At 34.7% G+C, this 15,415-nt stretch overlaps 1 protein-coding gene across 3 annotated transcripts in view; it reads right to left on the reverse strand.

Moving 5' to 3' along the window:
• Nucleotides 1-15,415, reverse strand: part of AP3B1 (adaptor related protein complex 3 subunit beta 1) — a 278,558-nt gene that overhangs the window by 134,587 nt on the left and 128,556 nt on the right. For all 3 annotated transcript variants that reach the window (XM_003408109.4, XM_064273483.1, XM_064273482.1), the window contains 4 exons: nucleotides 10,700-10,855; nucleotides 5,858-5,955; nucleotides 4,275-4,329; nucleotides 4,115-4,186 (listed from right to left, as the gene is read on the reverse strand). In XM_003408109.4, the coding sequence (XP_003408157.2) occupies nucleotides 4,115-4,186; nucleotides 4,275-4,329; nucleotides 5,858-5,955; nucleotides 10,700-10,855 (381 nt within the window). The remainder of the gene's footprint in view (nucleotides 1-4,114; nucleotides 4,187-4,274; nucleotides 4,330-5,857; nucleotides 5,956-10,699; nucleotides 10,856-15,415) is intronic.

Raw genomic sequence — 15,415 nt, forward strand, 5'->3', positions numbered from 1 at the left:
AATAGACATTTCAACAAAGAAATATGAATGGCCAATAAGCACATGAAAAGATGATCAACATCACTAGCCATTAAGGAAATGCAAATCAAAACCATAACGAAATACCACTTCACCTCTCTAGGATGGCTATGATCAAACAACCTGAAAATTACAAGTGTTGGCAAGGATGTGGAGAAACTGGAATCCCTGTCCATTGCTGATGGGATTGTAAAATGGTACAGCTACTGTGCAAAACAGTTTGGCAGTTCCTCAAAAAGTTAAACATAAAATTACCATATGATCCAGCAATTCCACTAATAGGTAGGAAAGCAGGAATGTAAACAGATACTTATAATACCAATGTTCACTGCAGCATTGTTCACAATGGTCAAAAGGGGGAAAAAATCCAAGTGTCCATCAACAGACAAACGAATGAACAAAATGTGGTACATGCATATAATGGAATATTATTCACCCATAAAGAGAATTAAAGTTCAAATACATGCTACAACATGAATGAAACCTGAAAACAGTATGCTGAATGAAATAAGTCAATCATGAAAGGACAAATACTGTACGATCCCACTTATATTAAACAACTAGAATAGGCAAATGCAGAGACAGAAATAGATCAGTGGTAACTGAGAGATATGGGAAGGTAGAAATGGGGTATATTGCTAAATGGGTACTGAGTTTCTATTGGGGTGATGAAATAGTTTTGGAAATAGTGGTGATGGCTGCACAACACTGTGAATATAATTAATGTGACTGAAATGGTTAAAATTGTTTATTTATATATTTTTTATCACAATAAAATTAAAAAAAAAAAAGAGGCCAATAAGGAAATATGAATACTTTGTGCCAATGAACTCAACAATATATATTAAACGGACAAATGTGCACAAACTATGAAAATTGATACAGAAAATACGAGTCATCTTATATCTATTTTAAAAGTTGAATCCAAAGTAAAAACTTTCCCCCCAAAAATAAAACTCTAGGCCTAGATGGCTTTATCTGTGAACTCTATCAAACACTTAAGAAAGGAATAATGCAAAACCTATACAATCTCCTCGAGAAAACAGAGAACAATCATTTCCCCATTCATTTTGAGGCCAGCAATGTCTGATACCAAAAGTAGACAACGACATTATGAGAAAAGAAAATGATGGACCAATAGCCCTCATGAACATAGCCATAGAAATCCTCAACAAAATGTTAGCACATCAGTTAACAACAGGGGAAACCCGGTGTAGGATAACACAGGAACTCTAATATTCTTGCACTTTTCTATAAATCTACAACTATGCTAAAACAAAAATAAAAAATTAGCAAATGAAATTCAGCAGTGACCATATCTTGACCTAATGAGGCTGACTCTAGGAATGCAGGGTTAATTTCACATTTGAAAACGTATAAGTGTTATACATCACATTGGCAGAAAAAAGCAGGGAAAGAAAATCATATGGTCACCTCAATTGATGCAGAGAACACATCCTACATTCATGAGAAAAACTTTCAGCACACTAACAACAGAAAGGAGCTTGCTCACTCTGACAAGAAGAATCCATGAAAACCCTATAGCTAACATAAAAAAACTACTGGTAAAAGAATGCTTTCCCCCTTAAGGCTGGGAACAAGAAAAAAATGTCTACCTCGCCACTCATACTCAACAGTGTACTAGAGGCTCAAATCAGTGCAAGCAGGCAAGAAAAAGGATGGTTTTTCCAACAACTTATGCTTGAAATAAAGAGATATTCATAAGGGAAAAAGATGAACATTTTTAGTGGTATCTTTTTCTGTTTTAATTGATTGCCCGCCATTGACCCATCGTAACATTTACAATCTATTGTGTATGAATCTATAGTTTTCTCCATGCTCGTAGCACATACAAATATACTTACAAATAAAAAAAACACAGCATTCGCTATTCGTTTTATAAAAATTATATCAAATTAAAAAAACTGAGATATAATAAAATGTAGAAGTCTTAAGTATACCCCTTGATGAATTTTAACAAATGTATTTACACCAATACGACTATTAACCAAAATAAAATCACCCCAAAGACTTCCTTCATGGCCCTGTCCTGTTAATTCCTCCCACACAAGCAACCAGTATCCTAATTTGATCAACATAGATTACTTTTTGTCTGTTCTTGAATTTTATGTAAGTAAAATAATGCAGTATGTACTCTCGTGACTGGTTTATTTTCACTCAGCATGTTTCTGAGTACACATTATGTACATATTGAGTACATAAGTTCATTTTTTCATTAGTAATTTGCATAACTTAGGTATATGGATATGAGAAAAACTTTCAGCACACTAACAACAGAAAGGAGGAATTAATTAATATGGATACCTAAGTTATTTCCAGTTTGGAGCTTTTATGAATAAAATTGCTCTGGATAATCTCACACAAGTCTTTTTGTGGGAAATAAATTCATTTCTCTTGGGTACACGGCCAAGAATACAAATGCATTGGGTAGGTGTGTATTTAAACTTTATGAGACTCTTAGTTTTCTGAAATGGTTTTACCATTTTATACTTCCACTAGTAACATATGAGAATTTCAGTTAATCCGTATCTTTATAGACACCTGATATCTCAATCCTTTAAATTTACTATCTGGTGGACATGTAGTGGTTCCTCAATGAGCCAGGAAATTTTTCATTTTCCTAATCTTTCAAAAGTGCTTTGGCTATTCAGGTATCTTTTTTATGACTAAACTGTTAAATCTTCACACCTTTTTAAAATTGGGTTATCTTTTTATTATTGAATTGTAGAAGTTCTTTATATATTCTGGATACAAGCCATTTTTCATATATAAAAATATATATATAGGGAATATTTCTCCCAGATCATGGCTTGATGTTTTATTTCAATGAGAATATTTTAATTTTTTGTAGTTTTTTAAAACAGTATCAAACTTACAGAAAAGTTGCCACTACAAACTGTTTTCCTCTGAACCATTTGAAACTACGGTTGCCAACCTAAAGCGGCATCATCCCCAAATACTTGGTGCATATTTCCCACAAATAAGAACATTTTCCTACAGATCATAATACAACTGACAAAATCAGAAAATTAACAATGAGTCATTATTACTTCCATATAATCCTCCTCATTTAAGTTTCACTAATTGTCTCAATAATATATAATAAGGATCCAGTAAAAACTAAACCCACTGCCGTTGAGTCCATTCTGACTCATAGTGACCCTTTAGGACAGAGTAGAACCGCCCCATATGGTTTCTAGGTAAATATTACGTATTGTATTTAGCTGTCTGTTTAGTCTCCTTAGTCTAAAACAGTTCCTCAGTCTTTCTTTTGTCCTTCACGGTCTTGGTACTTTTGATGATTACAAACTAGCTATTTTGTAAAATATCCCTCAACTTTGACGTCTTCGATTTCCTTACCATTAAACTCAGTTTCCATGCGATAACCATTTATTCAAATATTTATTGAATATTCCATTCTTTTCCCTCTATTATATTTTAAATTTCCACATGCACAGGTCTGTTTCCAGGCTCTCTAGTCTATTTCACTTATTTATCTATGTAAATAGCACACTGTTTTAATTATTATAGCTTTATATTGCTAACTGCACACTAGGCCACAGTTATCTTCCGCAAACACAACACTCTTTCATAGTAATTCTTTGTGTTAACATAAACTGCTTTCTCCCTATTCCCAAACCTCCAACCTCCTAGGCAACCTACCAACTAACGACAAAAAATTCACAAAAATGTTATTTTTTTAAGGCCCATCCAAACATCATCTTTCCACAAAAGTTTTTTCTGAATATCCCAAAGAATTAGCCCTACCTTTCTGTTTTTCCACAACACTCCATTCAAACATGTATAATTTAAAAAGCACAGTTGGATAGTGATTTTATCTATTTACTTGCTTATCTCCAGTATACACAGGCATAGACAGTATGTCTTAACTTTTATGCTGCCACAAAGTTGCACAAAACTAATGTATAATAATACAGTAAGGAAAGTACAAAGAAAATTCTTAAATGTAGCTATATTTTAAAAAGCAAGGCTCCATTCTGAAAATGCTCGAAGCTTTAGCAATATTTCTTCAAAGCAAACGGGTTACAGATCTGAAAAATAAAAGCATACATACCTTCAGTGTCTTGATCATAGTTGGATCAGTTGATCTAACATAGAAACTCTTCAGATAAGGTTCGAACATACCCTAAATTATAAAAATAACATATATAAATGCATTTGTGGTACTAATTTTTTCATTCTTCCCTTAAATTATGTGTTCACAATGGACATACCTTTCTTTGAATTGACATAGTTGCTATATTCTGTAGGACAATATACTGCACCTCCCTAGGAATTAAAGAAGAAGTTTCACTGGGTATATTTTCCAATAAAATATCTTTTGAGTAAACAGTACACTAAAGAAAAATAATCAGCAATAAATTTCACACTGAATGGAACTCTTAAATGTAATATCAAAAAGTTTTTAAGAAATCTTAGATATTTATGCCTGCTTTTTAAACACATTTTTTTCCTATAACTACTAATAAATTAGATTTATCAGGAGAAAAAGTTAAAACGAACTTTATAGTACTGTATTTGTAAGGTATAAAGTCAATACTGTAGTTACTCTGAACACCTGCAAGTGAAGTATTTGTACGGCTACTGAGGTAAATATAACCGTAGCATTAGTATAAACTGATCAGTGGCTTTATTCTATAACACAATCCTGCTAAGAGTCAAAGGCCAGATTAAAAAATCATGTTATTTTAATGCCCAAATATCTAAGAAACAAAGATAATATTAAACATGGTATAAAGCTTCATGTGACGGCTCATTGCAGAACCTTCTGACTTCTCTTTAACCAGCAATAAAAAAAGAAAAAAACATTGAACTGATAACAGAGAAAAGCATGGCTATGTATAAAGACAGGCGAGAACAGGAACACACAGAAAATAGTATTTCATTCGTCACTAAAGGAAGGCAAAAGCCAGTCAAGGGCTAAAGCTGTGGCACTAAGTTCCAGTTAAGGACAAAAACAAATATGTATCTTTATATATAACGACACTGTTAGCAAATTTTTAATTAGAAAAATATTAAGTATTGCAAAAGATCCACGGTAAGCTAAACAGCTAAAACAAAGATGCATTCTTGAACACAGAAAAAACAAAAAGGCAAAAAACTAATCTTAAACTCTGAAATTATATCTCATAGGAACTCAACAGATGTTTTTTGAATTGTTGCCCTGAGCTGCTGAAACACCGGAAATTAAAATTAAAGACATAGATGTCCTTCCTTCCTCCCTCCTTCCTTCCTTTTTCTATCATCTATAGGAAATTAAAAGAACATGCATTTACTTCAAGTAAGTAGTTACTAAGGATACAGTTCTCTTCTGAAAATGGAGCAAACTGCAGTAGTTAAATATTGCCACTTTATAGAAGGCAGCAATTCTTTTATAAACTAAACTACATAGTTTATGTATTGCTTCATATAAAATCATATATAATAAACTGATTAAGTCAGTCTGACAATACCTCAGTATATTTTTCAATGATTCCAAATCTTGTAGAACTCACAAACATCATTATTGTCACACTTAGAAATATCAAACACTAAGACTAGGCTACTGCTGACAGCATACACTACATAGGTGACAGGCCACAGAATAGTTTCAAGCTCTTGGAACTTTAAGTTAAAAAAAAAAAAAAGCTTCAATATTTATCACTAAGTTTGAGATAAATTGTATAAAGCCTATTATGATGATCTCCTTAAGTATGAAATCTTATTGATAAAATACAGTCAGAGAAAAATGCCTCAAAGACAATTCTATTTGTTCAAGGAATACAAAATAAAAAGCATATATAAAATCATGACCTACCTATTGCTACGAAGTAAACGCACTAGTGATTTAGAAATAATGCCAGCTTCAGATTTTGGTGATATGTGCCAAAAGAGCTGAGCAACTGCCATAACCACCTAAAAGATAAAGCATGAAAACAACAGAGACTATGAACACTAGAGAACTCTATAGCATCAAAATAGATTCATACATGTTACTTCCTTTACCCCCTACAAAATTCCTGTGAAATAAAATGAAATCTGTTATTATCCTCTGCAGCAGGTTGAATACCGAAAAACACCACTGCCTTCAAGTCAATTCCGACTCAGTGCAACTCTACAGAATAGTCCTACCTCATAGGGTTTCAAGGAGTGCCTGATAGATTCAAACTGCTGATCTTTTGGTTAATAGCCATAGCTATTAACCACTGCACCACCAGGGCCCCAGTGGGTTGAACAGTATCCCCTAAAATCCACCTCTACTCAGAACCTTAAAATGTGACCTTATTTGGAAATAAGATCTTCGCAGATGGGTAAGGAATGAGATGAGATCATACTGGATTAGGGTGGAACTTAAATCCAATTAATATTTTCTTATAAGACAAAACACACACACAGACACACAAAGCAGAAGGTGATGTAAAGATGGAGGCAGAGAGTGGAGTTGTATGTCTAAAAGTTAAGGAACACCAAGGACTCCTGGCAACCACCAGAAGCAAGGAGAGGCATGGCAGGAACCAATTCTGCCAGCACCTTGATCCTGGACTTCTGGCCTCCTGAACTGTGAGAGAGTAAATTTCTGTGTTTAAGCTATCCACTTTTGGCAATTTGTTATGGTAGCCCTAGGAAACTAAGATGCCCTTAGAAAAGAAAACGGATGTTAAATGACCCGCCCAAGGTCTGATAGTGAGTATGTGGCAGAGCTCAACATGGCATTCCAAATGCCATGTTCCTTCTAGTGCAGCTGCTGCTGTTTTAAGGTTGGGAATTTTTTAAAAATTGTAAGTATGTCTTTTCAAATGAAGCCAGATGCTTTATAATAACAGGATCAAGTAGGCCAAGGTAATGAAATATCAGTGTAATTATGTTATAATTAAAGGAACTTTATTAAAACAACACATTTAAAGAAGCAGTATTTGGAATGATCTTTGTTTTTCAAAATGTAGAACATTAAAGACAGTCTTTGGTTCAAAACCATCATAAGAGTGATTAGAATTTCTCTGTCACAAAACATGCCTCTACGTGCTTCTACATTTAGGTTCACAGATCGACACGACGAACCTGCCATTCACTGTAGGAATCCAGTTTCACATGTGACGATTACAAAGACAGAGATACAGAAGTCACATAATCTTGTCTTTGGCGCAGAAGATATATTAATGCTACTTTACTTGTACTTGATCTATAAAGTTCTAACAAATATATGGCAGGAGTTTTACGTGTGCCTAAATAGTATATGGACAGCGGTGGTTCAATGGCAGAATTCTTACCTTCCATGCAGGAGATCTGGGTTTCATTCTGGCCAATGTACCTCCCTGTGCAGCCACCACCCAACTGTCAGTGGAGGCCTGCATGTCGCTATGATACTGAACAAGTTTCTGCAGAGCTTCCAGACTAAGATGAACTAGGAAGGCCTGGTGATCTCCTTCTGAAAATCTGCCAGTGAAAACCCGATGGGCCACATTGGTCCAATCCACAACTGATCGTGGGGATAGCATACGACCAGGCAGCATTTCATTCCGTTATGCACGGGATCAGCATGAACTGAGGGCTGACTCAATGTCAGCTAACAATAACAAATAGTATATGGAGTCCCTGGGTGGTGCAAACAGTTAATGCACTCGGCTGATAACCAAATGGCCAGAGTTTTGAGTCCACCCAGAGGCACTTCAGAAGAAAGGCCTGGCTATCTACTTACAAAAAAATCAGTCATTGAAAAACCCTATGGAGTTCTACTCTGAAACACATGGGGCTGCCACGAGTCAGAGCTGACTTGACAGCAACTGGCTTTTAAACAGCATGCAGCACACAAGGGTGCTCGAGGTAAGTGTCTTCTGAAACTAAGAAAAAATCTTAAAAATACAGTTTACAAGGTGCTAATGCATTTTGTTGTACTTTTTGACAAAACTGATTTAATGCTTTCAGACATTATTTGGGAATTTGAGATCAAGGATATCTCACTTCTTCACTTGTGACCCAAAGATTAATTACAGAACTCTCCAATTTCAAATCTTATAAAATAAGAAAATCTCAATTAACAATTGACCTAATCTACAAGTAGGTGGTAGTCATTTTAAAAAATACTAAAGCATACAGCTGACTAATAAGTATTAGTATATGCTATAAAAGAAAGCTAAAACTTAATTTTAATGTGTTTTACCGATAAATTATTTTTCTATTATAAACAATAAGTCCAATCCTATCGGCAAGAACGTAAACGAATCTTTCTATACATGTCAGCTTTTTAAAGATTCTAGCTTCTGCTTAGCGTATCATCTATTCTAATGCATGAATTAGGGCACTCCCAAATCCAAAGGGGCTAGATGACCTTTTCCCTCAGAAATGACCCATCTGAGAGTTTCAAGTTTCTTCAATACACACATTTTGAAATTTATAGTCTAATATGTAGAAGGAAGCCCTGGTGGTGTAGTGGTTAAGTGCTACGGCTGCTAACCAAAGGGCCTGCAGTTCAAATCCACCAGGCACTCCTTGGAAACTCTACGGGGCAGTTCTACTCTGACCTATAGGGTCGCTATGAGGTGGAATCGACTCGACGGCACTGTGTTAATATGTAGAAGCCCATAACTCTAAAGTCCAAAAAGACTAAAAATACACTACTCCATAGGCTTTCCAGTTATATTAATCCTGTTAATAAAAAAAGTATATCATGTAAGCACTTCCCTATTGCTAATTATTCATGTCACCATCACCTCATCTAGATTGTTAAAATTTAGCCTCCTAACATTCTGCTTCTAGTATCTCTTATCTCCAATTCAATCTACACAGAAATGACCAATTAGGATTCCTGAAACAAATTCTGAAAGTCTCTCCTGTACCTTGAGACTAAGATGAAAAAATCTACTCACAATCTTTCAAAAGTTAGACATTACCTATATTTAGCAGCATCAAATAAGCAGGATACCAAAACATACTGGGACAAAAAGTCCAAACTACTATTTCACCTTTTCAAAGCATTTTTGATCAGTAAGTATTTGAACTATAAAAACAATTTCAAAGAGAAAATTATACTAATAGTCCATCATAAAACAGTTTCAGGTGGCAAATTAGATTTACCTTTTTTTTTTAGCTAGCATTTGGCTAAGGTAGGGTACATATTTTACAACATGAGTGAAATAATATTTTTGTTAACACTGTGATGGTTACTAAATAACTATTTGAAAATAAATTAGTAGGTGTAAGATAAAGACTTCAGCTAATAATTAAGCAGTACAAAGCTCTAAGATCTAAAATCCAAAGCATATTGCGAGAAAGCTTATAAGTAATTCAAGTGAAATTCCTCATTTTCAAAGTTTTTACCATTTGAGCAAACCAATTCATTAAAAATTTTTTTAGTTGAAAAAAAAATTAAGAATGTGTTTAACTTGAATCCATCAAACCTTTAGGTATAACCTCCAGTTAGCTAGAAATCCAGAGTACATAAGAGTGAATTAAGTGACGCTATGAAAGCAGCCACAAACATTCTACTAGACTTGAGAGGTTTAAAGGTATAAAAGCCAGATGCAATGTATTCAGATACAGGTTTGGATAAACTATCTATAAGGGATAATTTGAAAGAAATTGGTATTAAACAAGACGAAGATTTAGAACTAGAAAGGTAGAGAGAATTGACTAGCAAAAAAAGAGGTTACAATATACAGTGTGATTTTTATCTTGGTTAAAAAATAGATATATGTACATGTATAGTTACCTACGCATGTGACTATATGTGTATCTACGTGGAAAAAAAAATCTAGAAAGAAATGCACTAAGTGATTTTTGATAAACGGTGGTTTGTGAGTAATGGGAATGTGATGTTTCAATTCTTTAGTTTTGCTTCTCCGTATTTTCTAATTTTCTATAATGCACACGTACTCTTCTGAAATATAAGAGGTGGTATGGCTGCTAACCAAAAGGTTGGCAGTTCGAAACCACCAGGCATTCCCTGAAAACTCTGTGGGGCAGTTCTACCCTCTCCTATAGGGTTGCTATGAGTTGGAATCGACTTGACAGCAATGGGTTTGGTTTGGTTTAAGATAAGAAGATATAAAAGCAAACAAATAAACAAAACAAAATTAGCACCCAAATGAAGATACTTTTAAATTGCTATTACTACCAGTTTAAATTTGTTATGTGCAAGGCATTATGCTAACTGCTTTTGTTATACTTTAGTCTCTTTAGAATTCTACCAGGTAGACACTAGTACTATGAACTGATATGAGATCAATTAACTGTCAACCATGACCACAGTACACAAAGTAACTGAGAAATATACATAGTCTTTGTGTAGGGAATTATCTAATTAACTGGGAAACATCTTGAGCTCCTATCTTAGGAAAAGCCTATTAATAAAACCACAAAAAAGGAAATGAAGTCCATTAGGCATACAATGATCAAAGCAGGTGTTGTCACCAAACCTTAATGTCTGCCTTCTTGGTAACATTTAAGGCCAAAATGCATTTAGCCATTACTTTCCAGAAATTTATAGCTTATATTTCACACTGTACTGTCAACTATCTGTTACATTTTCTGGTGTGTAAATAAGCAAACAAAAAAATGTTCCATTATTACACTCAAAAATTAAAGACTTGTTTACTGAATTTAGATCATTTAACCACCTTTAAAATAAATTCATGAATTATTTCTTATAAGGGTTTTGTCATACCGCCGCATTCCTGCTCTGAAGCAAAGGCTTTGTGTTTCGAATTAAAAGTCTATGGTCCGGATCCATTACATATGGCTTCTTTCTTTTGTCAGTCTTTTCCTTCTCTTCATCATCAGACTCATAGAAGTTCTTCTCATTGTTTTCTAGACCTTCATCCTGCAAGGAAAGAAATCCAATTCCAAGATTAATTCAGGCCCTCAAGGGTCCAAATATTTTATAGTCAAAGAAAACTTTAAAAGATATCTACATTAATGAGAACATTCTGCTGTAGAATGCTACTGTTGAGGCAATTTAAAATTATTATACTATATAAATGGAATAAAGACTTTGCTTTTTCTCATATTTTATAGCACAATAACTGCACTTCAGTGCTATATATAATGCTTGTTTTATATTTACATATATATACCCATAATTGCCCAAAGGGAAAACCTGACCATCAGAGTCTATCAAGTCCTATAATATAAGACTACTTAAAAACTGGAAACTATCTCAACAAACTGTTAGTCACTGTGTAACTGGACCAAAGGGTCTGAAGAAAGAAGAGCACTGTTTGAACTACAGCACACACACACACACACACACAAATGTAATAAAGCATGACAGGTAAAACGTAGAGATTAAGTTGGTCTCTGTGCTGTCAAGAAAAAGTCTCAATTTTTTATTTATGGATATCCATAGGAGTTGACTTTATGTTTTTGTTGCACGCTTTTTGTTTTGAACTCTTTGTTTCTGTCGATAAAACCTGTCTATAGGCATTTAATCCTAAAACCAAAAACCACACCCGTTGCCGTCGAGTCGATTCCAACTCATAGCAACCCCATAAGACAGAGCAGAACTGCCCCTAGGGTTTCCAAGGAGCGGCTGGTGGATTCAAACTGCCAGCCTTTCTGGTTAGCAGCCATAGCTCTTAAGCATTATGCCACCAGGGCTCCTTTAATCCTAAAAATAAATAAAAAACAAAGCACACAATCATACAATAATATTCATGTACATCAAATTTAACTGTTTAGAGGTAATTTCTGTTACCAATTACTGGAAACACACTTTTTGCTTCCAGAAAGATGGAGATGTTCTTTTCCCTATTCACTAAGTACAATGAAACACCCTAAATATTACATATAAAACAAACATAAGAAGACTCTGAAAGGTAAAAGGAAGAAGGCCTGACTGGATGGGGATCTCAGGACCCCAAAATGACACAACAGTGAGTTCTCTAGGCTTCTTTTATTTCAGCACAAGATCTGATACTGGAAAAGCTAGCAACCAAGAAACTCCAAGTGCAGATAAAACAATCCTACCCTCACCCCCATCCCCCTCAAAAAACCTGCTCAGTATAGACCAAGAAAGTAAGAGCCTAGCAAGACGGAAAACTTTTAGAAAATAACCACTCTACTGCAGCTAAACACCACAGAAAAACTATGGTCCCACTCCACTCCTACCAGCAAAGGCTTCCATCCTTACCAGGCTGTAATGAATCATCCAGACAACCTCGCTGGGGTGGTGTCAGAGAAGGTACATTAGGGACTGAGACTTTCATCCCAAGAGGAGGTAACGAGGCCTCACTGTAATATCAGTAGAGACCACATGGAGAACTTGGACTTATAACTCAACCTTTAGTAACAAGGCAACCTTATCCCTTCCCACTGGGATTGTTGTCAGAGGAGACCTACCAGACAGGAATTATAGCACAACCACCCAGTGATAATGAGGCCATCCCTCCCACCCCCAACAGAGTGTCAGTGGAAGACACATACAAAGCACTAATGAGGCACTCTTATCCTTCCCAGTCAGTGAGGTATCAGAGAAGGACTAGCGGCAGTCGACATTCCCATACTCACCTAGTGGTAACTATGAGCACAAGTTCCCTGAGGTATTAACAGAGGCTGAGTTGGGAAACTGCACTTCTACTTCAACCTGATATTAGAGGGGCAGTGCTCCCACCTTTCCTGCTGTAGTGGTGCCAAAAAAACCCCGGCTAAAACAGAAGATTTAAAGAAGCTCCAGAGTCCCATAATACTCAAGATGTTCAGCTGTCATTATAAAATCACTCACCACAACAGAAGCAAGGAAGATCCCAAACTGAATTAAAAAAGGCAATCAATAGATGTCAACACTGAGATGACAGGGGTGTTAGAAATTTGTCAAAGATTTTAGAGCAGCCATCATAAAAATGCCTCAGTGAGCAATTAGGAGCATATTTGAAACAAGTAAAAAAATAGTAAGTCTCAGCAAAGAATGAGAACATCTAAACAAAGTAATAGAAGATATAAAGAATGACCAAAAGGAAATGTTACAACGAAAAATATAAGAACCTAAATAAAAAACTCAATGAATGAGATCAAAAGCAGAATTGGGGTGGGGGGGTGGGGTTGAAAGGTGGGGAGGACAGAAGAAACAACCAGTAAACTGAAACACAGAACAACAGAAATTACTCAGTCTGAACAACAGAGAGAAAATAGACTGGAGAAAAAAACCCAGGGCCTTAGGGATCTGTGGAACTGTAACACAATAATTAATACTCACGTCATTTGGCTCTGAAAGGAGAGAAGAAAGATGGTAGGGATGAAGAAGCGCTTGCAGAAATAATGGCTGAAAACCTCTTTAAATATGGCGAAGGACAGAAAACTACAGATTCAAGAAACTGAGCAAACTCTACACAGCATAAACCCAAAGATATCCACAACAAGACATATCAGAGTCAAACTTCTAAAAACTAATGACAAAGAAAAAATCTTGAAAGCTGAGTGAGAAATGGCACTTTCAGAAAGAATGATAGAGGCTTTCTCATCAGAAACCACGGAAGACAAAAGGAAGTGGCACATTTTTTAAGTGCTGAAGGAAAAGAACTATCAACACTGAATCCTGTATACAGCAAAAATACCTTCAGGAATAAAGGAATATTCAAGGCATCTTCAGATGCAGGAAAACTAACAGAAATTGTCACCAGCAGATCTAACCTAAAAAAAAAAAATGCTAACAGAAGTTCTTTGAACAGAAAGGGAATGATAAAAGATGGAATCCTGGAACATCAGGAAGGAAGAAATAACATGGTAAGGAAAAACACAGATAAATACAATAGACTTTCCTTCCCCTCTTCTAAATTATGTTAGAAGGTCAAAGCAAATATTATAATGTTAGTGTAGTCCTAAAAGGCAGGTACAGGACATACTTAAGAATATTACATTATAAAATAGGAAGGGTAAAGAGACAAAAAGGAAGGTAAATGGTAAAATTTTACTACTCAAAGTGCTAACATGACACCACCAATATACATGGTATACATAAGTAAAAAAGGCTATACAAAGAGATATTCAGAATCACTATAAATAAAAATAGAATGCTAAAAAATGTTCAACCACCTCACAGGAAGGCAAGAAAAGGAACAGAGAAATGAAAAACAAAGAGAACAAACAGAAAACAAAAATAAAATGGCAGACTTAAACCTAGCTATCAATAGATTAAAAGTAAATGGTCTAAATATATCCATTAAAAGACAGTGATCAGCAGAGTGGATTAAAAAACATGACCCAAGTATATGCTGTCTGCAAGAAACTCACTTCAAACATAAAGATAAAGGCAGGTTGAAAGTAAGATGCAAGCATTAATCAAAGGAAAGCAAGAATGGCTATATTACTGTCAGATAAAGTATACTTCAGAGCAAAGAAAATTATTACAGAACAAGGCATTATATAATGACAAAACGGAAAGTCTATCAATAAAAGTTATATACTGTGTAATTCCATTTATATAACATTATTGAAATGACAAAATACAGAAGTGGAGAAAGATTGACAGTTGCTGGGAGGTTAAGGATGGGGAATGGAAGTGGGTTTAGTTATAAAATGGCAACATGAGGGATCCTTCTGGTGATGGAAATGTTCTGAGTCTTATCATGGTTGTGATACTATACTGTAGTTGTGCAAGATGTTACCATTGGGGGGAACTGGATAAAATGCACACCTGATCACTCTGCACTATTTCTTAAAACTGCATGTGAATCTATGATTATCTCAAAATAAAAAGTTTAATTAAAGAGAAAAATTCAGTAAATCACTTAAAAGCAACTTGCATGTATTCACCCACTTTTATCAGACAACAATAAAGGAAACGGTCTAAAATGTTATAGATTAATATCACTTAATGAAGTATTTTTCCTTTGCTAGATGCCTACAGAAAATGCATGCTTACTTAAATTCTAAGAAATAAGAATAATGTAAGCTCAGGTTTGTTTGTTTTTTTTTAATAATAATAATAAAAAATCTTAAGAAATCATCCAAAGAAAACTCACAAAACTTATATTCTTTATAAAGAAAAATATTTAAAAAAATACGCATCTTAAAAATTAAACTAACAAGGATAACATTACCACCTTCCTTGGAATACACAGTTCAAAATAAACTACTTATTTCTCAGCTGTGCTTTATAAAAAAAATGCTGTAATTGAAATACACTTCTATACCAAGGCCAGACTTGAGTGATTGTTCCATTATGGAGCTCCTGATTAAGTGCATTAGTAAACCAATAAAATGATACACAAATAATTAAACACACCAAGCATAAGCACTTACCTACAATCTTTAGTGTACTTTAATCAAATACTTAAACTCTACCTGAAACTGTTACAGGATGAAACTGTTGTATTAATGAACACAGCACTATAACTAGCAAATAAAATACTCAAATGCATATAAAAAGCTGCTCTTAATAAGAATT

Source organism: Loxodonta africana, chromosome 2, assembly GCF_030014295.1.
Source record: "Loxodonta africana isolate mLoxAfr1 chromosome 2, mLoxAfr1.hap2, whole genome shotgun sequence".
NCBI classification, from domain to species: Eukaryota; Metazoa; Chordata; class Mammalia; order Proboscidea; family Elephantidae; genus Loxodonta; species Loxodonta africana.